Source organism: Rhinopithecus bieti, unplaced genomic scaffold, assembly GCF_001698545.2.
Source record: "Rhinopithecus bieti isolate Rb0 unplaced genomic scaffold, ASM169854v2 scaffold_17971, whole genome shotgun sequence".
Classification (NCBI taxonomy): domain Eukaryota; kingdom Metazoa; phylum Chordata; class Mammalia; order Primates; family Cercopithecidae; genus Rhinopithecus; species Rhinopithecus bieti.
In genome coordinates this window covers 4,133,713-4,161,428 of record NW_016809834.1, presented here as the reverse complement: position 1 = coordinate 4,161,428, position 27,716 = coordinate 4,133,713, and the positions used below count along the sequence as shown (strand labels likewise).

Sequence of the window (27,716 nt, the reverse complement as noted above, 5' to 3'; positions counted from 1 at the left end):
GGGGGTGGGGGGGGGGAGGAATGTGTGGAAAAGAACAGGGAGTCTGGCTTTTATTTTTTTTTTAAGTGAGTTCAGTGCCAGCCTGGACATTGGCTGTACAGACTATTGAGCCATTGTCTGCTCCATTTCCAGAATAGCCCCCAGTTAATCACTTCGGCTTTGAAGGGAATTTCCTCGTGGAATTCTCCACAGAAAATCTAATCAACTGACCTGCCCTCTCAACAATGGAAGGCTTTTTTTTCCTCTCTTTCCCTTATTGGGGCGGGCTCTGTAATGTAGCCTTTTGTGCAGAATGAACCCTCCCAGTAGGAGTGGAGAGCGTGTGTGAGTGACTGAGTGTGTATGTGTGTGTGTGTATGTGTGTGTGCATGCGTGTGTGAAGAATGCACACTATCTCGTGTTGGTGAGTGTGTGCTTACTCCCTGACCAGATGCTGCGGTGCACGGGGCAGCCACCATCTCTGCATGCATGTCTGTGTAAGTGTCTCTCTCTGTGTGTGTATGTGCCTCTGTCATTTCATGTCAAAGGTACATTACCTGATTACCTTTCTCGCCTGCCAGATTTTTATCTAGATAATTGGAACTGCTATGGAGGCTGTGCCTTGCCAGCCAGCTTAGAATCTGTAAAGCCACAGTTTGTCCACCTTGTTATCTGTGGCTGCCTGGGCAGAGGAAATTAAAGAGATCCACAGCCAGGGGAGCGCTTCCTACTCCTGACCTCCCCAGCGATCCCAAACAGGACAGTTTGTTAGTAGCGTCTTTTTGTTGTTATGTTTTGATTTCGTTTTGGGTTTTTGTGCGCTCGTGGGTGTTATTTTGGCATGTGGATACCTATTCCCCTCCACATCGCACATCGTGTTTTATGGAGTTTAGAGCTGAGGAAACTTTGCTTGGGTTGCCAGGACGTTCGCACCACTTTGCGGAAAGCACCAGCTAACAGGGAGACGGACAGAGTGAGTGACAAGTTGTTTACAGGTTTCCTTGAAGGGGCCTCTGCTATATTTCAATCTGTCAAAGTTGCTTTTCTTCCCTCAGAACAATGCCCGATTGTTGTGTGTGTGAGTGTGTGTGTGTGCGTGTGTATGTGTGTGTGTATTTCTGTGTGTGAACGGAGAGAGCCTAGAAAAGGGTGAGAAGGAATAACAATTCTTTGTGTAAAAATGCTATTGCTAACATTTAAATTTTTTGCTTAGTTAATAAATGCAGTTTAATCGAGCTTCTGTTATTATATAGACTTGGTTTTTAATCAGCAAATACGTTTTACAAAATCATACTGTTACGCGTGTGTGTGTGTGTGAGTTTTATGATTCAGAAGACAGAGTATGGGAGACGTGTTAAATGAGTTGACTTCTCACATTCAGTGATGTCTAGAAGAGAGAATTAAAAGGAAAGGACAGGCACCCTGAGGTTGTCTAGAGCCTTGCAGCCGGAGCGTGTGGCTCCGCGGAGGGGGGAGCAGCCAGACCCCGCTGCTGGAAGTGCACTACCCCTTTAAGAGACTGGTCAAGGAGTCCTAGGAGAGGGAGAGGGGAAGGAGGGGGGGGAGAAAGAGGGAGAGAGAGAGAGACAGAAGAGAGAGGGAGAGAGAGAGAGAGAGGAAGGGAGGGGGGGAAGAGAGAGAGAGAAAATCAATTGGTTTAGAAGGTTTGGACTCACTTGACAGGTTCAGTTGGAGACGATCATAGGTGGCTGCTGTGACAAAGGGAAATTGTGCTTTTCCAGCATGCTTACTGACCCTGATTTACCTCAGGAGTTTGAAAGGTGAGTACAGTTTTTTCCCCCTAATATATTGAAGTACAACTCTCCCATTTTACAGTAGTCTCTGAATCATTGGAAGATGCTCCCCCAAAACGTGTTTGTTAGAGAAGCTTTTAGCTTGGGCTTCTGCAGTCTTGTTAGCTGATTTTTTTTTGTTGTGGTTGCCCGGACCAAATTGAACTGATTTGCAAAGTCTCCGGGATTTCTGCTAATGTTTTCAGGTTGCGTCCTCTAACAGCAAATTAAAGGAACCTTAAGCATCTCTCTCTGCCCCCAACTCGCTGCTTCTCTCTTTCTCATTCACTGTCTTATTTTCTTCCTTCATTGATTGTTTTCTCCCCACCTTTTAAAAATGCTTTTGTGCAGAATGTTACCATTTTCAGCATCTCAGTCTCATGTAATTTCTAGGGTGACAGAAGGTTTTAGTGGTGCTTTAAACGGAGGCTATAAGTTCCTATTTGATCCTTCCGTAAAACTTTGGAAGCTGCTCAGTAAAGCACATGACCTTTTGTTGATATGAGAGCGTTTTTTTTTTTTTTTCCTCCAAAGAAAATTTAACATCACCGCTATATTAGATTACTCCATAAGTGTCAAAATAGGGGGGGAAAGGGGTAAATGGGGCTGTTCCCTTTCTAAGTTTTAGTGACCACTTTTTGTGTTAGCTGTCTTCACTGAATTTTAATTTACTGTATTTTCCCCTTTTGCTATGATGGGAATAGTGTATTTGTAATTAAGTTGTTCCTATTTAGAGAAGTATCTGCAACATCCTTTTATTTGATGTTGTTGCAAGTAAAGCAGGGCTTTGAAAGAATTTTAGCCCTCTTAATGTTCCTATAAGTACACACTGCAATTTTTAAATTTGAGTTCTTATCCCAGCATAAGTTCATTTTTTTGAACTATAAATAGAATTTTGTTTGCCATTAAAAATTCAAACTTTGTATTCTGTATGGTGAATTAAAAAAAAAAAGCTAAAAAAAGCCAGGATGCATGATACCCAGGCTTTTTTTCATTTTCATGAAAGCTACCTTCTGTATAAACATTTGTTGTATCTGACTATGCAATGCAAGCTAGGTGCTAGACCAGCTGGTTAAAAATATGCTAAGTCAAGCTGTTCATCGCTCAAACGACTGAATTTGATATGAAAAGACGAAAAAAGAAAGGACAAAGATTAAAACATTCTAGAAGTGAAGCAATGGAAGAGAAAAAGAGTATTGAGGATAAAGTAACGCTTGAATGTGGTCACATATTAGAGAAGCCAGTATCAAATCAGGGAAGAAAGTAAAATAGCCAACATATATACTTCAGTGCTGTCATCTTTCTTTGATTTCTTCCGTGTGTTTTTTGTATAATTAAAGTGCATCTTTACTAGATAATTCCAGCGAATGTTTGAGCTTTCTTTACAGTTTTGAATTAAAATTTTCAGTTCTATATATTAACTCTTTAATTAGTGAGCTTTTATTTGCAAATATAGCCTTATTTCATAGGTAGATGTTGAAGTTATTCATAGTGAAACATACTATACATTACCTAATGTAGCGATTTGCTAATTTAACACAGTTAAGTTTTCTAGAATGCACAGAGTAGCACTTAAATGATAATATTCTTTAATTCTAATTATACTTTTTGCAAATACAACTCTGAGACTGATTTGTAAGCCTGTTAACAGATTGTACTTATAAAAAGGTAGTTACATATTAACAGGCTGCAGCCTATTTCTCTATATAGGCAAGCTTCCTGCTGTGAACTTTATTTGTATTTTTTTTTCAATTATCTCTTTTTAAACTAAACTTTTCCCTTTCCTATTCTGATGCTCAAATCTGTTAACATCTTTTTTCCTCCTGGTGGGAATTTCATTTTTTTTTTTTTCACCCAGAGGCATGCTTTTCTAACTAGCTAATTAAATAAGCAAGTGATAATCAATAGGGTTATTAGTATGACTATCAAATTTAGAAATATTAGTATCTAAAATAATTCTGAAAAATGCCATACAATATAACGTTCCTTAATAATTTCCCCTGTGGTTGTAATTGGTAATACATACAAAGATCTCAGCAAATCATTACTATTTGTTTACATTGAATTTGTACGGGTGACTGTCTCTATAGGCACCCATGCATGATACAGTATATCATGTAGACACAATATTGAATATTTATATTCTCCAAAGGAGGTATTTATGATGTAATGAAACTATCAAATATAATTAGATTTTTTTTTTTGCCTTTTCAACTGTTTGCAGCTTTCGTTGAACAAATAGGTCATTTCTATTGACTGTTAATTTTTATTCTGTTGGATCACTTGCTACAGATGATTTTCCGCTTAAACTTAGAAATCTAAAAGAAGACTTCTAAATTTCTTTGTGAAATAGAGAACTTTGATCTAGAGAACATAATAAATTGCTTGGGGTTCATGTACTGTAAAAGTTTTATGTGATCATTTTTAACTAATTTCATTGGTAGAGTCTTGTCCATCTTTTATTCTTCCCAGCCTGTAGATTATTTGAACTTTAAGGAATATTCAAAACTTAAATATCAGGATCAAAATTTGGGTTTAGATTTGTGTGTGTCTATATTATCATCCCTAGAAATGAACATGGTCAGTACTCTCAGACTAATAAGCAGTTGTTAAATAGTTAAGAAGTAGTAACAATTTCATTGTTTGTTAAAAATATGCAGGAGGTAGTGCAAATAGAACAGTGATTCTGAAAAGTAAAGAACTTGAAGTATTTTTATTTTCAAACATCCTTGTGATAAACTGATTATGATTACTGAAAAACACAATTCCCAGGTGGGAAGCAAATGGGCGTATATGTTTGAAAAATTATTCGTAAGGAAAGTCTTTTACATTTTACCGTTTAGAGAAAACATAGCTGGCAACATGGTCTAAATGTGAGTAACAGCATCATTAGAATGAACGCCCGAAGTCACCCCAAATATTTAAAAGAAGTCAATAAATGTGTATATTTAACTGAAAGTAGATAATGAAAAATTGTGACTTAAGGTTTTCCTTTGAGAATGTCACCTATTTTTTGATATTCCAAGGAAGAAATGAAAATATTTGCCTTAAATGTCAATATTAGTTTGTTCATGATAAGTAAAATAGCCATTTTGATAGTTTCTCAATATTCTATTTCTTTCCTTTTATTTTATCTGTCCTCTTTGGTTGTAGTAGAATAGTTTTGTGTCTAAGCTACTCGTTACAGTTTCTAATTGCTTTATGTGAGAAACTTAAATAGCAAGTGTAAGATGATTGCTTAAGAAGACAGTTCTGATAATGTTGTCTAGAAAGAAGAAAAAAGTTGGGATTGAAAGTCGTGGGATTATGCAAATTAGGTTGTTAGTATCACCTATTTGATTGCTTCTCCCAAATTGGCGCAGACAACAGACAGCAGATTTTCTAGATGTTGAAAGGAACACCTACAATAGTAAAACCTTCTGCAATAAAAATTAACTTATTTACTTCATATTTCCATCAAATGTATTTCTGCTCATGCTGACTAAATAATTTTTCTTATTAGGAAACTTTTCAGTATTTTTCTGAAGAGAGAAATATACATCAGATCCTTTTACAAACTAATTCATAAAATTCCATGAAAAGCTACTGCTGGACATTTGCAAAAAACTACTCTTTGACATTAGTGGTATTTTAGTTACCTAAAGTTTGACCATAGTAATGAAATGTTTATTACACAGATATATTTTGCTTAATTAAAAACTTTAACAACAACAACAACAAAATCCATTGTGCTCACGAGTGATAAGTGCATTCAGGTTAGCAGGCACACTCTAGGTGTGAATCACAGAAAAGTTATCTGTTCACATTCTGTCACCTAATGGCAACTGTAAACCTATAAGTTTGATATTATGTTTTCAGGATGTTCTGATAGCTTTTGGTAATTTTATTTATTTGTTATTTACTGCTACTTTGTAGAGGAGATAATGTCTACAACTGAGTATAGATTTTAATTACCATGTCAATAATTTGCAAGCTAACTGAGCTAAGACATTGGTTTGGAATGCAGCTTGCATGAGGCAGTTCATAAACCACATTTCTATCACACTCATGCTGAAATACTGTCCTGAAGACTTGGTAGGAGACCTGACTGATTACCAAGAACAATTAAGGGTTAAATGTCAGGTGACATTGTGTACTGCTCAGTGTTTAGCAGGTTTGATAGACATAGAAATGTGCAAATATTATGATTACTTCACATGTTGGTGTGTTCTTATCTTATGTTTCTCAAATATAGTAAGCACACGTTAAAGTATTTACCTGTTCTTAGGAAGCTTTTGGCAAAAATCTTGTATATGCATCATACATGAGAGGCAGATAATAAGACCTGTTCTGATTCTTTAGCACATTAGTCCTCCACAGAGTTGGAAACTATTTCATATGAATTGCACTCATAATGCATTTAGAAAGCAAAATTACATTCATGGATAAAGGCTGATTTTTATTGTCTGTTTTCTTTCCACTATCAATTCTTCAGCAACCTAATGAGTATATTGTATAATGCAGATGTGCATTAGGTAGGCTGAATACCTCCCTTTTTATAGATTAGTTAAATAAGTATAACTGATGAATTTTGTTTTCTTTCATAATTTGTTGTTCATTTATAATTTCAATGGGGTTATCCAACAGCCTGGGAAAGAAACTAATCTAAGTTTTTCTCTTGTACTAACTCATGTATAGTTCCAATATGCCAGGTCTCTGATTCCGATAATGGCAGTAAGATAAAAAGATTTTTAAAGGTTTAGCCAAAGCATGAAATATCTCCTTCCTAATGGAAAATTTTCTTGAACAAGAAATGGACAAAAATATAACAAAGTCTTCCTTCCTTCCTTCATTCTCTCCTTCGTTCTCTTTCATTGATTGATAACATCATCATTTGTATTCAATGTGAAATTTGATTACTATGTAGATAAACAGGATCAAGTGGTATTGCTAGAGTGGGAAAAAAATTTAAATTTGACATGCTTTAGGAGAATGCCACTCTTCCTTCATTATGATCAGGAACTGATAGTGGTTCAGGAGAAGACCTTTTTATTCTTTCTGACCTCTGTGTTTTCTCCTGCAGTTTGGAGGCTGTTCTTTCTTTCCTTCAGGGTTGTCTATTCTTTTCTGTACTTACTAATTGAGAGTTCACACATCTTCTCTGGAGATATTGTGGCGTATGGTTTTGCTTGTCCAATGGGGGGTGTTGCATTTCTCCACATTCAGTATCCTTTTCCCTTGGAGCCTGAGAGTAAAACCTCAGCAGTACTCCCTCCCTTTGCCAGCCTGAGGAGTCAGAGACTCAAAGTTGTTCCCAGCTCTTGCGCCTTCATTGTAGAGCTGCATTCTGCTCAGTGGGCTGCCGAGAAGGACCAGACCGAAACAAGATTTAGAAGAATTCTGGTGAGAACTGTTTATAGGGATATGGTATTTTAAAAGAATGTAGTAAACAAACAGAATTGTGGCATAAACAAAGATAATTAGCATAAACAATGTCGTTTTAGGACAGGTGGTTTAAAAAAACAAACAAAACAAAAAACCCAAATATGAACCCAATTTGAATGCTGCCAGTTTGGAACCACTGAACCTTAATCTGTACTTCATGAGAATTACCCAGGTTTGTTGATAAACTTGTTAACATGCGTTTTTTGTTTCTTTTGTATCATTTTCCGGTCATTATGCCCTTTTGTCACCCAGCTTGAAAGTAATTAATCTATCTTACAAGGTAGTTTAAGGAGTTTTTGCCCATAAACATGACAGAAGGAAAATTTGAAACAAAAGCTTATGGATGTTCATAGACATTTGAAATCAGTGTCAAACCTTAAATCAATTCAAACCTGAACTCGGCTCATTGTATTTCAAACCTCTCTTTTATCTAAGTAACATTTTAGTCACTTGGCTCTTTAGTGTTAATACATTTACTTTTGTCTTGTCTTAAAATTCAGAGATTTGTTTTGCTGTGGCTAAATCAGCATTTCTGTGTTATGTGTTTCTTTCTAAGTGTTGCTTATTTCTTATTATTTTTCTCTGTAACTTAGTGAAGGTGGTACAGTAGCGTATAAATGTATCTGATGATCATGCAATATGAGGATGCTAGTTATTATGAACCACATTATCTAAACGTACTATGCCGTCGTGATGAATTTTTATCTGGAGACATTTAGGTTTATTACTAAATGACGTTTTTTCTTAATGCCTTGTACTGAAATGTTTTGACTTAAATGAAATGTGGAGTGTGGTGAACAGAAAGCTGTTTATTTTTCTTGCATTAAGGATCAAAGTTCTTTATTGAAGTTAAAGAGATTTTTTTTTTTCTCTTCACTTTCTCATGAACAATGGGACCAGAAATTCAAAGTGGGTATCTCTGATATTCTGTGGCCCTTCTCTTTGCTGAAATGAAAGCATTTGTGAATGAGTTTTGGTTTCTTGGAGTTATAAAATGTGTGTAAACTAGTAAACCATGTCTCATTCATGTGCTATGGAGATTTCTCGTACTTCAGGGACAAAAATAATTTGGCTACTAACGAATTAGGGCTACCTGCCAGTGCCAACACATAGTGTAGGTAAGAGGAACACTATAAAGAAAAGCTGCTGGCAGCAAATCCGTTGAAACTTTCATATGTAACAGCGTTTCTATTTCTGCTCTTCACATCTTTGAAAGAAAGTGTGTTTTAGAAAAGAAAATGTTAAAAAACAGAAGATATGATCTTTCTTAAAAATGTATGTGTAGCTCCACTTTAATATTTCTCATTGTGGAGATGCATAGGGTTTCATTATGTTCTATGCACTCTTGGTTCCCCTACCTTTTCCAATCATTTCTGTCACATTGAAACCTAAGGATCAGATGCATGAGAGTAAGTGTAATATGAAGAAATGAAATTCACTGCATAGAGCCAAAGAAAGCCTCAGAGCCTTATATGATTTTGATATTGGCAGTTTAAGGGAGTTAGATCAATTGGGACACTAAGCAGAAATTTTATAAAGGATGTATCCTCTCATTTAGGGCTTCAGGAACATTTTCAAGAAAAGAAGGGAAAGAGTTAACCTGTGTTGCTGTTGTTAATTTCTTAGTGTAGGAGTAAAAGAAGAGGTAGACCCAAATCATGTTTTCTTGGCATATTTTTAATCAAAATTTATTTCAGAATGTAGTCAGTGTTTACATTAGTACTGAATTTGCCTTTGTTTTTTGTTTGTTTGTTTGTTTTTGTTTTTGTATTAAGTACGATTGAAATACCAGGGAGAGTTGAACACTGGTTGTGAAACTTTTACAGAAGATCTTTCACATATCATTTTAAACTATTTTATGTTTATCTAATAAAAGATATCCAAATGAAAAAGAAATACAACACTGAAAATGAGAAATATTCCTTAACCTAAGAGAACGCAAGTGGAAAAGTAATACTTTATTATACTATTAATTTTTCAGTCACAGTTAATTAGGTTGCTTGACAAAGTTCTGAAACACTTTTATTCTAATTGCAGAGTTAAAGTATTATTTGTTTGCCTACAATTCTTCCTTTGGTTATTTGCCCTGGGCCAGTGTTTGTTGGGCAATGGTTTTCAAAGTCCAAAGACTTTTTTTTCACTTCTCTCCTGAGGTCCCTTTGTCATTATTTTTTTTTTTTTTAGCTAGTGAGTTTCATAACATGTTTGAAAAGAGGTTGCAGGGGGATGTCACATATAATTAAGGTTAATATTTCCTTCCTTTTTTCTTATCTGTACTCTAAGAGGTCTATGTTGGAGATTCGTTAAGATAATGTATAGTATTCGCATTATTTAGTGTACAACGGAATGAACTGGTGCTCAGACTATTCAATTTAGTATGCATTCACTAATTCAACTTTGACCTTGAGTGATAACTGAATATAAAATATCAGATTCAGATTCTTTGTCATCTATAATACAGCATTATGTATTATTATATTTCATGTAATATTCAAAGTACCAATAGTCAGACAGAACACCTAGGAATGGAAAAAGGAAGATAACTATGAATGCTATTCCTGAGAGTAGAACTTCTGTTTCTTCCAGTCCTAAGCATAACTACAGTTTGGGAAACAGAGGAAAAGGTATTGTTTTTAGGACCCTAAGGATTATGATATATAAATATTTATAGGATAATTATTTCTAAAAATATTAGCATTACTCGACAAATAATATGGATCTAATTTGACCTATAAACAATTTAAGAATATTTAATGCTTTAAAAGCATTCTTCTAGAGAAATAAAAGCATATCCAAAAGATCCTGATAGCAATTTAAAGAATCAGAATGATGGGGCAATATATTTGGACGTTTATAAGTAAATGAAACGATAGTTGGAACTCACTAACACTCATGTGAAGGATTATTTTAGTGAATGTAATAGTTATACGTGTGTGCACATGCAAAAGTTAGAAAGCCAGGAGAAACTTTTTCATTTATAGGGCAGTTGATCTCTTGAATGAATCCTGCCAAATTCTAATGAAGCTGCAGTTTTGTCAAAAAATCTTGAAAGGAAGAAATATTTCATAGAAATACAAACAAGGTTCATTCCCGTTTTCTTGTTTGCAGCTCAGAATCCTGTGGCATGTGCTACAGGAACATATAATAGTATTCCAGCTTGAAAAAAATTGAAGGTGGTATTGTGGTGTATATTTAATGGAAAATTTGAACTGAAGACATTGGGTGAATCAAGGTATGCTCGAGTAACATTTGGGGATATTTGAGATTTTAGGTTGAGATAATAAGAAAGTTGAGTGTTCAGGGTCTATAGCATACCTATCAAATGAATGAGTGTGTGTGTATGTGTGTGTGTGTAGTATGACTTATCTCCTCTATAAATAAAATAATTTCCTCTTTTAGGTAAGATTTATATTTGCCAGTATCTTCACTGATTTTTTTTTGGCAATGTAACATAGTACCAAGCGCTATTAGCTAGATGTTAAGATCTCAAGTTCTAGTTCTTCTTGAAAATCTGAGATCTCTTTGACTCTTAGTGTATGCATCTGTAAAATTAGAAGATAGGATGGATAATTTCTAAAATCGGTTAACTCTAAAATTTCATTACTTTGAACTACATGTGCAGTGTCCCCAGATCATAACTCTAGTGGTCAGAATTCTTGCATTTATGTAGCTATTTGGAGACTATCTCTATAGCCAGTCTTTACATATAGAATCACTTCAGTTTACCTATCAATTAGGTATCATTACACAGGAACAAGCAACCATAGTGTCTTAGGAGTTTTTAATCTAAATACCATGTATAATTCTTATTTAGGATTAAGTGCCCAAGTTTGCTCTGAGCTATTTGAAGTGTTTCAAAAGATAAGATTCACATTCTATGATCCTGAAACTCTCAGGCATCAGATCACCATTCTGAACAATTACAAATATTGTAAAAGATAAATTTATGTGGTTAAATGAACAAGACACTATGGGGAAATATGAAAAGCCTAAGAGTGGCACTTTAGGTCAGGGATCTAAAGGTCTGTTTATAGGGATAAAAGAAAAGAAAAAATATGAAGATTCCTCAGGAGAGCATTAGTACAGCACAGGGGCTATGGACAGTATATGTCCTTATATGAATAATTAAAACATTGGGCTGGAAAGTAGCAAGATCAACTAATATTACAAACATGTAATCCAAAGAAAAATTTTGAGTGTTTCTCAAAATAAATAACTATTAGCATTACCAGGCCAGCCAATTTGATATGCATTATACTATACTTGCTAGTTGGCAGTTTCAAGAAATTTTAAACTCTACAAAGCAAGGGAGTAGAGCAAAAAGCAATGAAGTATGCATTTAAAAAGCTATATCGAGCAGAGAAGCTTCATATATTGTTAATATATTTGTCAGGTCGCATGCTGTTTTTTTGTTCGGTTTTGTTTTTTAATGCAGTGTTGGAAAAACAGTGTAGTTATACCATCAGGAACATACATATCTAAGGTTCTTCCGCATTAGCTCTACTTAGAAAATATGTCTGTGGTATCATGAAATCTTTGTACAAATTAGTTTATATTTAATAGATTCATGTATTTGAGATAACAGGAATCTGCTATGTTAAAATTAATTTTTTTACAGAATAATTATGATGTAGATTGTTTTATTTGATTCCTGCCACTTTTATTTAGGCACAAAGAATGGGTATTATTCTCTTATTCTCCTTCTATAGATATAAATGTTGAAAAAAGAAAGAAAGAAAGAAAATAACCTCCCTGAACCAGCACTACATTTAGAACTAGGACCAAAGAGAAATGTGCAAATATCCTACTGTTAAACCAGAAAGAAAATCTGGAAATTATCCAGTTGGGCAACTTACTGCTAATATATTTTATAATCCAGCATTTAGTTATATACAAAGTTGGCATATGTTCCTACAGTTTCTAAATCAAGAATTAAAACTTTGTGATGTATAAGTCACTTACATCGTTTGGGTTTCAGCCATGCATCTATGAATGGACTTAAAATAAGTATAAAATTATTTATCCCCAATGCAAATGAGCCAGCTTAAACTTATAAAATTTATAAAATATTTGGATATGTCTGAATGCAAGCCGCTGCATTCAGATTTTAAAACTAAGTTTAATTTTGGCAAATGTAAAATGATCAGCACTTTAATAAAAATGATTTTTTGTTTGATAACATACTAGTCAGATATCTGCAAATTATTTCAGCATATAAAATAATACATGTAAGAAACTGGTTAGCTTATATTTTAGTTTTGTAGTTAATATAATTGTTTTAAATGTACTTACGGTTATTGATCCCAGGTAACGTATACTTAAATAGCAGCAATGCAACTATAGTTTCCTGTAACTGCTTAGTGCTAATAATTAAATATTCCAAAAACACATCTCTTGTCACTTTATATATAGGACGTCTGATGCACTAATAGTTATTTTTGCAAGTATCAGTATATTAAGCATTTGAGTAATGAATTTGCTCATTTAACATATTCCTATGCTTTAAGATGTACAAATTAAAGTTCACTTATTTTTGCATAATCACGAGAATGAATCATTTCATAGAATAAATGATTGAACAACTAAAACAGTGATTTTCTGTTAATCTAAGAAGGTCACACACATACTGTTGCTTTTTAAAGTATTATTTGTACGAACATTTTGAAAACTAGAAAACATTAAATAACTTAAAGACACAATTATGTATACAAATCCAGTACATTATAGATTTTCATAGTAAAAGCAACATAAGAAGTTTTGCATTGGCTAAATATTCTTTGGACTATAGGTTAAGCTTGAAGAAATACATAGATTTCTTTTTACGGGGAGCTCTATAGCAAGCAAACGAAATCACCTAAGAAACAGAACCCTTATTTTTGATAAAAAATTGTTTTCACTGATATAATCTGTTGAAAGCCAGAAGCCATCCAAAGTGCTGATACCAATTTAAGAAGATGATCTTTTGCCTTAATTATACATCTGGGAAATATTAGCTGAACATTTTGTGGAGAACAGTGAATACCTTAGTTGCCAGTTGTCTAAAATGCTGCTAATGATCGACATAGTGCCAGTGTTTTGATGGCTAAAACCTAGGCTGAATATGAATACAAAGAACACAGTTGGGGGAAAAAAAGCGCACATTTTATACAAAACAGATTTCAACCATCTGCTTGGCACTTAAGTTGTGACTGTAGGCAATATATGAAAGAGACCACTGTCCACATTAAGAATGGTATTACTTTTATTGGTACCTTAGAAAAACCATAGGATTTTGAATGCATGTGTAACCAATGATTTTCTTCAGCTAAATAATGCAAACAAGGGCCTCAGCCAAAATTTTGTTCCCTCCATAATCTCTTCTATGTCAGTCTTCTTATCCTGGCAAAATAGGTTTCACTAATAAAATAGGTTTAGTGCTGTACCTCAGGATATTAAATAATACCAGACAACACTAAGCAAGTGGCCCTTAGGATGAGAACCCCAGATGGTTATGAGATAAAGTACTGTTTGCTTTAGGAATAGGTTATATTCCTGAGTCTGTTGCCTGAATACTATGGTGCATGTCAAATTAGCATGGAAGTTAATGGTCCAGAAGCACTTCTAAATTTAATGCTTTCCCATTTGTTCTGAATTTATAGTATTAAATCAGAGCAGTACTGTTTCATCACTAATTCAGTAAAGGAAAATCATGCTGTGGGTAGGAAATTATAGGCAAAATCTAATTGTTTGACCCATTTTGTTTACCTAAAGGTGAGGGAGAAATCCCCAAATGCTCAATAGAAGAATATTGGTAAATATCATACATTAGATGCTTTTACATTTGTAGACCAGTTGGCAAGAGCTGTTATAGACTGCTCCTTATCATTATAGTAGGCAAAACATAAATTTTTGACTAAGTAATGATTTGACTTTGTATTATCTTTAGCTGAGATATATTTTGTATTTTTAAACATTAGGAAAATCAAGCTATTAGAATGTGTTAGCTTATTGATTTGTCGAGGTTGTATATGTAGGTTGTATGAATTGATAAATACATATTGAGACCTTCTGAGCTCTTGATGAACAGTATGTGATTTAGGAAAGCATAAAGAAATGCTCTCAGAGCCCCTCTCTATTTGTGCTGCTTTCCAATATGGTGGCCACTACCCACATATCATTATTAAGTATTCGAAATGTGACTAATCTGAGCCAAAATGTCCTGTAAATATAAAATACGCACTGGCTTTCAAAGATATAGGTTGAAAGAAAGAATGTAAAATATCTTACTAAGTTATAAAATGTTGATTATATGTTGAAATGACATTAGGATATATTGGCACAAATAAAATATATATTAAAATTATTTCCACCTCTTTTTAAAAACTTTTTAAATATGATTACTAGAAAATTTAAAACTACACGTGTGCCTCTTATTTGTGGCTCTTATATTTCTATTGGATGATGCTACTTTATACCTTCCTGTGGCTGGAGGGAAATCAAAACTTCTATCTTTATCTAGATTCTAGTGGTTCGTAGCTCAGTAGGGTAGCAATCAGTTAGAAAGACTTAGGGGTTTATTAACTGTCTTTATTCTTAACTTTCTTCTACAAGGTGGAATTGCATTACTTTTTAAAAAGCTACAGTAATTAACACTCACATTCACAGATGTAATATTTACCTCATGAATACTGTCGCTTTCTTCAAACTTCCATGGAGTTACAATGGAAAGGAAGATGTTTGCTTAAGAATTATATAAATTATTTTAGCGATTATATGTTTGGAATGGGAAATTAGATTTACTGTTTTGAAATGCCACTATGTGTATCTTTAATTTTACTATTGAGTTTTAAAGAAGTTTGTGGAGGGATAGGAATACCTTCAGCTTTTGTATCCCAGCTGATACTACACACAGTTTCTTAAATTGACCCACAAGATGTGATCCAAACTTTCTCTATACATATGGAGATACACTTATAGAGATAGATATAAAGATAGAGCTAACATTCAGTATGTACTTATTATGTGCCAGACTCTGTTATAAATTGCTTTACATGCATTATTTCACTCTAGCCTCACAACAATCTTATTTTTTACCTCATTTCACAAATGAAGAAAATGAAACAGAGAGTTACCTAATTTCTAGGTAATAAGTGGAAGAGCTGGGATACAAACTCAGACATTCAAACTCTAATTATCACTCTTAACCATCACATTATAGTATTGATCTAGAAAATAATGTACTTCCATAACTTTATAATCTGTTATTTATTTTAGTGGCAGATATTTCTTTCTTTATTCAACAACTACATTTTACATTCTTGCTATGCCAGGTGTTATATTAAATGCTAAATAAATATTGAAAATGTAGATGATATAAATGATATAAAATAATTGTGATATAAACTTCTAATTTTTTTCTGAATGAATTAACTCATTCATTGCACAAGGTGGTATGCTGGGTGGTGGATATCCAGGCATGTGTACACTTATGTAAAGGGTTTCTTGGTAATGGCTAATTGGGACTGTTTTTGAGAGATACTGACTTCCAGTGCACATTATAGATGGATACTTCTTACTGGGAGAAGTGTAACTATTTAGTATTTCTCAAATATCCATTTCTCAAGTCCTTTGTAGTAAGCCACCTATTGAAATAATATCTTTACAGAGAGGCAGTATTTTTGCTTTAAAAAAATTATCTGATTTGTATTTGATAGCTCAGTAGACAGAAAGCCTCTTTACAGTATAGTAATTCTTAAGTGTGTCAGTGTTCACATCTCATGTAGGGATATTGATTTAGAAAAGTTTATGATGAATTGGTAAATAATGGTATAATTAATATGATATTAATTCTTTAATTTGTAGCCATGATGAACTAATTTTATTTGGGTAGCAGGAAGAGTGTGGTAATTTTGAGTAGAAAACTCAATTAGGTATGATAAAATAATGTGACTGATACTATGATTGCAGTTTTATGGTAACAATAAGGCATTGGGGAATGGAAATGAACCTCATGTTTTTCAGCCACTGGATTTTTCAGTTTTACTGATGGATGAATACATGTCAATGTAGACTTGATCCATGAATCTTTGTTTTAAGTCTTAATCTTCTAAGTGTTCCACATGTAGATATGTCCAAGGCTTCTGTTGCTTTTTTTGATTTCTTGATACCTTAGTAAGGAGAAGCCATCTAATTTTGCAGTTGCAAGTGTGCTTTGGAGTCAGACTGCTTGCATTTATTTTATAGCCTCACTATTGATTAGTTCTGTGATCTTTGCTATTTACATAAACTCTGTATGCCTTAATTCTTTAATCTGTGAAATGGAGATTATAATTATTCCCATATTATAGGTCATCTTACTGCTTTAATAGGAAATCATTTATAACTTAAGATGTTTAGGAAATGTATGTTATGATTATTCTTTAACAGATGTTAATCATGTAGAAAGAGAAAGAGTTCTAAGAATACTCCATATAATATGGTAGGTAACATTGAACTACCTATGGATGTATAAATATCAAGTACTAGTAAATTATGCTGAATATTATGTGTTGTATAACCGGTGGTTCATACAGGATTTATCAGAACTATGGCTGCTTAAGAGGTTGAAAAAATATTTAAAATAAAATATTCATGTTGTATAATCATTTATATTTTATATATTAGACATATATTATAAATATATAATACATTTACATCATGTATGTGTATGCATACATATATACACATAATCATATGTGATATACATATGCATATGTATAATATATAAAATTGATTTTTGACATGAATATTTTATATGTATGTATGTGTATATATAAAGTGAAATGGGGGAAGAGAATTTCTAAGACTGAAACCTTAGCTGGGAATAATTCTGAGTTACCTGACTCATAATGAGGTTTATGCTTGTTATTTTCTAATGGAAAGAAGCTCACTATTGTATCAGTAATCACAATTGTTTTAGGAGCCCTGATATCTGAGGGAATAATTTATTTTATGAATCCTTAAAATGTCTTCAACAGAAGTATTACAGAAAATTCAGAGGCATTGTTCACATTGCCATTTTTAGTAGAGACCAGATAAGAAAAAGAATATTGAATGATAACTAACTTAGTGGAAGAAGGCATTTCTATAAGTAGCTAAACTAATGTTTGCCAGGTATGTAGATTTCTTGGTGAAAGGATACAGGCAGAGATCTAAGAAAAGGCTAACAAGTCCTTTAAACTATCTCCTTTAAATAACAGTTGTTACATCCAGGCTGTTGCTAAGAGATGAGGAACAATCAGTTCTTGACTGAGTTGTATTCTTGCTGAGATTGAGGGCACTCCCACCTCTGTCCTTAAATTTGCTCTGGGTTTAAGAGTATATAGAGACAAAGCAAGAATTTTCCTCAGGAAGCACTTTTGGATCTGCTTAAGTACCTGAAGAGCATCCCAGTGAGACCCTAGAATTCGGTATAGTAAACATAACACAAGTTGTCTGCATTTGAGGCATGAAAACTTTATATTTATTGTTCTGATCCATTGCCATTTCTGCAGATTTTGAGCAATACTGCATCTCACTGGGCCCTCCAGGTTGACTTAATTTTGAAAGTCATCCTAAAAATTAAATTAGAAGATAAGGTAACTTTACATGCTTTCTCATGATTTATTTGCACATTTAGAATGCTGTAGACATAGAAATATTTTCATTTTGATGTATTCATTTAAAAATATTTATTGATCACTTACTTTGTGAATACCAGTAGGTCTCCCTTATCTGCAAGGCAAGAGACATGCTCTAAAACCCCCAGTGGATGCCTGAAACCATGGATAGTACCAAACTCTGTGCAGTATATGTTATGTTTTTTCCATCCGATAATTGAGGCAGGATGCATAGTGTGGACAAACTGGACAAAGAGATGATTCAGGTCCAGGATTAGCTGGAGCAGGATGGCTTGAGATTTCATCTTGCTTCTCAGAACAGCACACAATTAAAAACATATAAATTCTGTATTTCTGGAATTTTCCATTCAACATTTTCAGACTTCGGTTGACTGTAGGTAAATGAAATTTTAGAAAGCAAAACTATGTAAAAGGGGGTCTACTGCAAGTTATCTGGCAGGAGAAAAGTACACATGAATGTGAATGAAAGCAGTGGGGATGGCTACTGCAGGAAAGAGTAGGAAATAAAAAGGACATTTTATAATTTATCATTTTAGCAACATGAGAATATTATTTTAAAATACTGCTCTTTTCCACTTGCAAACTAACACATCTTCAAAACTAATGCTTTTGTCTGTGGCATAATTATTCTAGAACTTCTGTTTATGACAACGATTAGGTACTTATCTAAGTGATCAACCAAGATTTTTGATTTTACATTTGCTATAACTGAAAACACTATGGTCCCCTAAAAAATATTTATTTAATCAGATCCAGAAACCTTTTCATTTCTCTCCGTTTTATTTCAAAAAAAGTCAAATGTACTGAAAAGTTGAAATAATAGCACAGTGAGCGTCTCTATACTTTTACTATTAACTTTGCCCCTTCACTTTCTATTTCTTTCTTTTCTGATTCACTTGAAAGTAAGTTGAGGCTAACATTCCTAAGAACTAGGTCATTCTCTTATCTAATCACAATAATACTAGCAAATCCAAGAAAGTTAACATTAATAAAGTAATAACATTTGACATACAGTTCATATTCACATTTTCTAACTGTCCCAGGAATGATTTTTATGCCTTTTTAAAAAGTTAAAATCAAGGATCCAGTCAAGCATCAAATATTGCATTTAGTTTCTAGCTAAATTGTAAATAGCACCCTGCCATCTCTGCCTTGACATTGACATTGACATTTTTGAAGAGCACAGGCCACTTGCTTCATGTAATGTCTCATGATCTGGATTTGATTTTATCCTCATGATTAGATTCAGGTTAGATACAGGGCTTTTAAGACAGGTATTGGACCATCATTCTCTTTTATACCACTTAAGATTGTAATTAGATGTGTCAGAAGTAAGTACCTACCAAGTCCAGATTTTGGTGTACCAGGTTCATGGAAACTTTTTTTTTTTTTTGGCTTAGATTTTAAGAAATCTAATCTGTTCTGAGAAAGCTATCTGAGCTATGGTGATTTGTCCTGCATAGAGCTTAACTGACCCTTGTTGAGGAAATAGGGCTTCCTTAGTTCAAGAAACCATCACCACATATTCATAATGTCTACTCTGAAGATAGCCATGACTACCATTTTTTGCAGATAATCTAAAAATATTGATTGCAAAGTCTGTGTAATAACATGACATTGTATAAGTGTATTTTGTTAGAGTTCATACTTAGAACTACAACATTTGTTCTTTATGAAAAAATGCTAGATGCCACTTACCTCAGTCAAAACAGATTCAACTCATTTCCTCATTTGTCATTCACTGATCACAAATTGAAAATCAGAAATAATCTTGTTTAAAGTTTCAAAACATTTAATAAATTTCAAAAGAAATTAGAAGCAAGTACAGGCTATTCTCTTTTAACTCTACTATTCTGCTATTAAAGAAATATATTTCAAGATCAATGGAGTGATATTTTTGTCACCAAAGTTCCCTAGTTCTCTGTTCTAACTAGTTTATACCATGCCTCTCTATTCAAACAGATTTATCAATTGGAAAATTGTCCCACTTTAGAGGTAATGTACAGCACAGACTCTAGAGTCAGACACCTGTATTCAGATCTTGACTGTACGTTTCACTGGCTGTGTGATATGAAGCTAGTTATGTAACCTTTCTGAATTCCATCTTGCTCATATGTAAAATGGTTTTTTTTGTTGTAAATAATTGCATGTATGTAAACTGTTTAAAATTGGACCAAGCATATAGTAAGCACTACATAAATAGTAGCTATTAATAGTATTGATGGTGAATTGTCAATATATGTGATAACTCATAGGGATTCCTGAATAGCACTTGGACATTAGAACAGATTTTTAAAGCAGTAGTAAAATATCTGTGCATTCTTTCATGAAACACTTATTGAATATTTTGTATATGCTAGACACTGCTAGTTTCTAGAGATTTAAAAATGAATAAGAAATACCTGGCTTTTGGAAATTGCGCCACTCCAGCCTGGGCGACAGAGCGAGGCTCCATCTCAAAAAAAAAAAAAAAAAAAATCAAAGAAATATGTGGCTTTTGTCCTCGTGAAGCTTATAGTTTGGTGGGAGAGACATATTAAGCAAGCAACTGCAATAAAGGAAAATGTGAGTGGGGAAGTAAGTTCAAGTGTTATGGTAGAACACAAGGAATCCTAATCCTGTGCTGTGTGTTAGAGAGGGTCTTTCTGGGGCGGAGGTGCGAACCGAAAGTGAAGAATGGTAAATTTTCCAGACCTAGACAGTTGTATGGGCCAGGAGTGTGGGCTGTAGAGTACAATCCTCCATAGTTTATGAGTCTGGTTCTACCATATGCAAGATGAGTTTCCTTGGGTAAATTCTTTAACTTCCCTGGGCCTTCCTCAGTTTACTCATTTGTGAAGAGGAGATAATAATAGTACCTACTTCACAGAGTTGTTTTGAGAATTAAAAGAGATAATTAAGAACAACTAAGAACTGTCCTTTTGACATTTTGAGTACCCAATAAATGTTGACTATATTATCAGAGGGTTCAGCATGTACTAAGTCCTGGTAACACCAATAAATCACTTGAAGGACCTAAAACACCTTAATTTATTCCTTAGATATAACTGTACCATAGTTCTATGTTGCAAATTCCTTCAACTTTCATCCTCCTCCCCCTATAAATATATACAGAGCTTTCTTTTCTAGGTTTACCTGAGTCTGATCTTCAAAACACAAGTCTGAATATCAAACTGAGCCTATTTATATTTTTTCTTGGTGTATTAATAAAAATGGCACTTTGTGAGAGCAAAAAATAACCTAGCCAAATTGCTACATTCAGGTAAATTTTAAGTGGGTTTGAATAAATTAAAAACGAAGCATTCTACCAATGTTCTTGGAAAGTTTATGGAACAAAGTCTGCTTTACCAATGTGAACAACTTAGCCATTTTCTCTGCACATTGCCCTCCTCCCCACATGACACAGTAACGCAGTTACATTTATTGGTTGTTTACTTTTAATACCCTTCATTCCACTAAGGTTTGTGAGGGGTGAGAAAGGGAGCTCCAGAATGCATGGTTTGAATTGAAAAGAGATGTTGTGTGGTCAGAATGAGGATGAGTAGAGAAATTGTAGGGAAGATTTAGTTTTGAACAGCCTGTTGATTGTCCTCTTTTATTAAATGGAGATAATAAAGAATGATTTGATTTGATTAAACTGTTGTTATTATCCTGTTCATTGATGGACTCTGATAAACTTCAATGCTGTTTTTCAACTGCAAAATTTCTAAATATAACATTTTCTGTTGGTTCAATGCAAGCTGTCCTGTTAGGTTATGTCTTAAAAGCAGTAGTTCTAAAATTGCTTTCAAAGGTATTAAATATCAGGTGGAAACACTTATTTTTTTAAAAAAATTAAGAATTGTACAAGTGTAGATTATATTGATGTATGCTATTTAATCTCCTTTTGTGATCTTAATTATGACTAGTTGGATTTTGTTAGAAAGGTTGTAGATTTTTTTCTTTCTTTCACAGTGGGATTAAATAATTTTAACAGCTAAAAGGTTCATTTTCACTTTTCTATATTGGATACTTATTGTCAAATGCTCAGATAAATGCTAGCCCCATGATGTGTGAACTTTGACTCATACTTAGAAGACCCCTGAATTTAATTGGCTATCTGATATTCAGCTCACAGCACAGAATGTTTTTATTAAGGAAAAAAATGAGGGTGGGAGATAATGAAGCAACATTATCCTTTTTAACAGTTTCTTAACTGACGGTTTTGCTTTTAAAATTCTCTTTCATTTATGTCATTGTTCAATATATAACTTTGTTTCTACAATGTAACATACTTTAAGAGTTTATATTAGTTTGTCTGTTTTACAGACTTTAATGTGAGAATAATCTGTATTTGGAAGGAAATGGGTTGTTGTTGTTTAAGGAATTGCTGTTTGTGAGATAATTCAAAGTCGCTTCTGATTGTTCCACTTTTAATTTATCCATATGTCTGTAACACTGCTGTGGTTTTAATGTTAAGCTTTTCTGTGTTTTTGTTTCATAGAAGGCATATTTTTAAAAATCTACCAGAAGAGTCACTTCATTTATTATAATTTTCTTTCAGATATTATTTTAGTAATTATATTTACTTGCAATAATTTAGCAACAGCTAATTGATAATGAATTGAGAGTTTAAACATAGTAGTGGATAATAAAAATTAAACACCCATAAAATAAGCCATTTTCTTTTAGGTTCTTAAGTTTCATACATTGAATGTCAGTTTCTTGGGCTTTAATATTAAAGAGTTCTATTTCAGTTAAAGTGTAACTTATCAATTCCCACAAAATTCCGTGGCCACACCTGAGTACTGAGCAACATTAAGGACAGCGAGGAAAATCTGTATTTCTGCTTCAAAAGGGCCCTCTGCTAATGGATATTGACTCTCTGAGATCCTGGTTTTCTTAGCTGCTTGGATTTACTGCAGGTCCTATGTTTTTCCTGGTACCTAGTCCTACTCGGATTTTTTAGCTTTTCACCTGTATTTTCTCTGGGCTAATCTGGCTTCCCTTCAGGCTTTGTTACCTTATTTCTCCAGGGAGCTGTGCTGTACTCCACTGTCCTTCCTCATTTGCCCAATAGATTTTCATTGGGGAGCTCCATGACTGTTAGTTGCCCTGGTTTCATCCTCTCCAGTTGCTCCTTCATGCTCTTATTACTTGAGAGTGCATTTCATAGCCATCTAATGGCTACTAAATCCTCTGGGTTCTGGAAAATGTAATGCTTTTCTGGAGACAAATAAATTTCAAGGTGAGCTTATTTGTGACTTTTTGAGGATCTCTATGTTTTGTGGAACATAATATTAGCACACTGAAAGGTATAAACAGAGTTTGGTCTTACTCATGATCATCAAAGTGTAAGTCATTTACAGCAGACCTACCAACGGTTCTTGAAGACAAAGTGCAATCAAGCAGAAGTAGTATCTTACATATTTGTTAAAGATGGATTTTAGCATTGTAGGTTCGTTTTTAGAAAAAAAAAAGAAATGATGTATAGATGGTATAACTTGTCCTTAAACTATGATGGAGAGATTTTAGACTTTATATAGTCTGTGAGGTAAACAGGAAAATTAAAATAACTATTGGTCATGATCATCATTTTAACAAGATGAAGGATTTTCCACTAATTATGGAAAATATAGTGTCTCAGATCCTAGATCCTGTAGCCTTCTTATATGTATTTCCATATGTATGTGTGTATATAAAGCGAGAATGAAAGAGAGGGAGATAAAAAGGAGAGAGAGAAGGAAAAAGAGGTGTGAACTTGGAGAGAAATAGAGACAGTGATGAAAAATGAGGAGTGGCTTTAGTAAAATGCTATGAATTCTTCACAGAGTGATACACTTCCAGTGGAAAGGATAGCCCTTCTTTCTCCCATAAGGAGAAGTTATTAAAGAACCAAGAGCCTCCCCCAGAATGGTTATGTAGTTTATTTTAGGTGAATTTGAATAATTGCTGTAATGGTTAAAGGCAGTCAAGAACTTTGCTAATTTATAAGAATGTTTTATAAAGTTGATTCATAAAATCCAGACTATAATCTTTTGGAAAAAAAAAAAGGAATGTCCAGTCTTTGAAATGAGGTTCTCTAATACTGGTTGTTCTAATTTTCAAAATTTGTATTAGCAGATCATCTTTTTCATTTTTTAGTAGTAAACAAGACAGATAAGAATTGTGAGGTCCTTTCTGGCATGCAACAAAAAGTTCCTTATCCTATTACCTAATGCAGATGGATTTTAAGTCGTCTGGAATAGGCTGCTTCTTGGTATTGCACTCTCCTAAAGTTGATAAACCTTGCAATCTAAGTGTTTTGAGAATTGTGCTTCTCAAAGGCATTTTCCCTGTAGATCATTATGACTTGACAAGCATATCTCATAGACAACCTTAGCCATATACTATTTGTTTGACACTATTAAAAAATACTCAAATCTGTCATCACAATTATGCTTTTTTTGTAGGACACAAATGTATGTGTCAGTTATTTAAAACGAAGAAATGAAGTGCTCTCAGGTAAAAAAAAAAAAAAAACATACAATTTTGAATATACTAAACATAATCCATAAGTTCAGGTAACGCATAGGATTTTGAATATACTAAACATAATCCATAAGTTCAGGTGTCCTCACAGCAATGTTGATTAAAAATATACTAAACCAGTGAATTAGTAATATTTTGTGTCTTAATACTTGCTCTCCCCATGTAGATGATTTCTTGCCTGAAAAGCACAGATTACCTATTTTCTTCCCTCCTACTATATATATTACAGACTCTGAGAAGTCCTACAGTAAAGAAAAAGAAAGAAAACTTGTTTCATGTAGCTTACCCCTAATTTATTTGGTGAGAGAAATTTTCTTCTTACAGTGCATCTTCTTAGGAGATGTACGACTGAATACAAAATTGAAAATACCTATTTAAAAAGATTCCAAAAATGTGAGGAGTACAACTACAGATTCAACTCATTTCAATAAAAAGTATTATGGTAAATAAATATGAGCTAGTTAGCAATTAAAATATCAAGCCATTCCAGTGTCCTGGAACTATCAACTATCAAATTGATGATGGATAACTCCAGCATGTTACTTCCCTTACTGAGTCTGTTCTCACAGCAGCCTGCAGGGCTGATACTCAGTTGCTATAACCAGTATGGTTATGTTGGTTATTGATTGCCAACATTCATTCTAATTGGTTGGTGCCACATTATACTCTTTTGTGAGATATTTTATTTATCATTTTTAATTACACTAAAGGTGACTGTAAGGGTTAAGTGAAATATTATTCATAACGTCAGAGCAACATATACAGGCATAAACTTTGTCAGTTTGTTTCTAAGATCAGTTTATTTATAGGAAAACTGAGATAAACAAATACGATTTATATCACTTCCCTACAAATGTTATTGTATCTTGAACAGATTTCCTTTGCTAAAATCATTTATGGCATAGAATATTCAGCCTCAAACAATATAATGTGGTTATGGACCTCTTCAATATAATTTTAAAACAACCCTGTAATAACTTTCCTACATACAGATTACTAGTCACCATGTACATGTACTGTTCATCTTCATATTTAACTTGACCTTGTGATGGAGTTTTCAAAGGAAAATACTTTTTCTGGCACCTATCACTAAATTACCAATTATATTCTGAAATTGCCTGTGAAGTTGTTCTTGTTAAATAAGACAGGAGTATTACAGAAGATGATGTCAGAGACCAGCTATGAACCACTTTCCTATAAATTGGATATTAGTGACATATTAAAAAATCACATTGATGTACCACTTGCCCTCTACTAAAAATTCACATTAACTCGATTCAGTAAATTATTCGAATATAACACACAGAGAATTATCAAGACATACTGTGCATTTTTGATTTGTGAGAGAAATTCCATTGAATTCTACCTATAATAGAGAGGCAAAGCATTGTACTGATGTATGAGGTCGTAATTGTGATTTGTGGCTGCATTATGAAAATATTATATTGCTAGGATAATTTTAAAATCTCACACCTATGGTAATATATTTGCGATAATTCATTGGCATGATACATGAACAATATACCATGGCTTGGGTTTTCTATTAACTTATTTTTTGAGCAGGAATGAAAGAAGTTTAAAATTAAAATGATAGGGATTTAACCATGAGAGCTTAACCAAACATTTTTTCAGTTGAAAATATTGACCTTGTTGAAGTATCAATTATTTGATGACCTGAAGTCAATAGTAATAATTTAAATACCTAAGTAAAACCAAAACAAAGTAATTTGCTGCTATATCAATTCTGTGAATTCCTGTGATCTAATTTTTTTCAAAATTTCTTTCCTTCAAATTTCACATTTGACTAAATATTCTCTAGGAATGATAACACAAATGGAAGGCTGAGATACTGGTAGCCTGCAAGTTATAGACTTTACAAATGTAATATTTCTCCATTGCACCTGATTTAAACCTGCATCACCTTCACTTACAACTAAGGACATTCTGATAGAGAAGAAAACATTGTATTAGCATTTTTGGTGCTTTCACCAAAATTGCACTGTAATTTGTTAAATTATATAAGGCCTTTGTAAATTTAGCTTCCCATAATTTTAATCTACCATGTCACCTTGTGTAATTTCTTGATGATAAAGTCTGGTCCCAGATCTGTAAAAAAATGCAGGAAGAATTGCTACAGTAGTAGCTACAGGCTGAGGAAGTAGTGACAACATAGCCTATCAAATATGAAAGAAGCAATAATATGATATTCTTTATGCAGCTTAATCTCTGACGTTAAATTCATGTGAGATTTTTGGTATTTCCATAGCATTCATACATTTTTACAATCACTTAGATATTCTAACATACTAAATATTTTATCTTGGTACAATTCTGTAAATATTTGTTGAATGTATACTAAATCCTAAGCCTTTTAAGGCAACATTTGTGGAAAAAGTTTGACAAAATTCTCCCTCAATGTTTTCATTTGAGTGGTAGAAATGCTGATATAAGCATCACAAGACAACTTTATAGAACAGCTACAGTAGATACTCATAAAATGTCATTGGAGTCCTAAGAAGTGAAAGATAAATTCAAACTCTGAAGATTAAAGAAGGTTATACAATGATGATGGCTTTCAAACTGGTACCTAGAGGTTGTGTAGGCTTTTGGAGCACCCCAGTATAGGGTTGAAAGGACATTGCAGATTTAGCACCAGCATAAATAAAACCACGTAATCATGATCAGCTTTGAACATGGCAAGAATCTCATGTAACTGAGATACTGGATATAAAACATAAGCTGGGGACAGGCTATGGAAGACCGTAAACTTCAAAACTGGCTGTTAGTTCATAAGCAATAAAAAGTATTGTTCTTTGAGCTTGGGGCGGGGATTGCATTATGGAGTTTATGATAAAGTGTCTTTTGGTCATGGCACTTCTTAATTTAACGACATGTGATAACTCTGAGTTGCCTGCAGCATCCTCATGGCTCAGTGCTAGGTACATTTTTGACGTTCAATTGATGATTATTAAATAATCAGACCTTAATTTCACCTTCTAGCTGTTTATCCCACTAGCTATTTGTCTACCGATTCCTACTGTGCATGCTAGTCTGTAGCTATTGTATATCATTCTAGATTTCTTTTAATTATTTGCTTTTGTTATGCCTTTACATATTTATTTATGTATTCATTCACTCATTTATTTTTGGGTGGTATAACTTCATCCTTTAGGAAGCTTCCCTTGGCCGGGCGCGGTGGCTCACGCCTGTAATCCCTGCACTTTGGGAGGCTGAGGCGGGTGGATCACGAGGTCAGGAAATCGAGATCATCCTGACTAACACGCTGAAACCCCGTCTCTACTAAAAATACAAAAAATTAGCCGGGCGTGGTGGCGGGCGCCTGTAGTCCCAGCTACTCGGGAGGCTGAGGCAG

General features: G+C 33.7%; 1 protein-coding gene across 1 annotated transcript in view; it reads left to right on the top strand.

The window, feature by feature from the left end:
• The first annotated feature begins 448 nt into the window (after positions 1-448).
• The window catches only part of SOX5 (SRY-box transcription factor 5), a 437,995-nt gene continuing 410,727 nt past the window's right edge, over positions 449-27,716 (top strand). The window contains 2 exon segments of the mRNA XM_017890553.1: positions 449-476; positions 1,663-1,760. Coding sequence (XP_017746042.1) covers positions 465-476; positions 1,663-1,760 — 110 coding nt within the window. The 5' untranslated portion in view covers positions 449-464.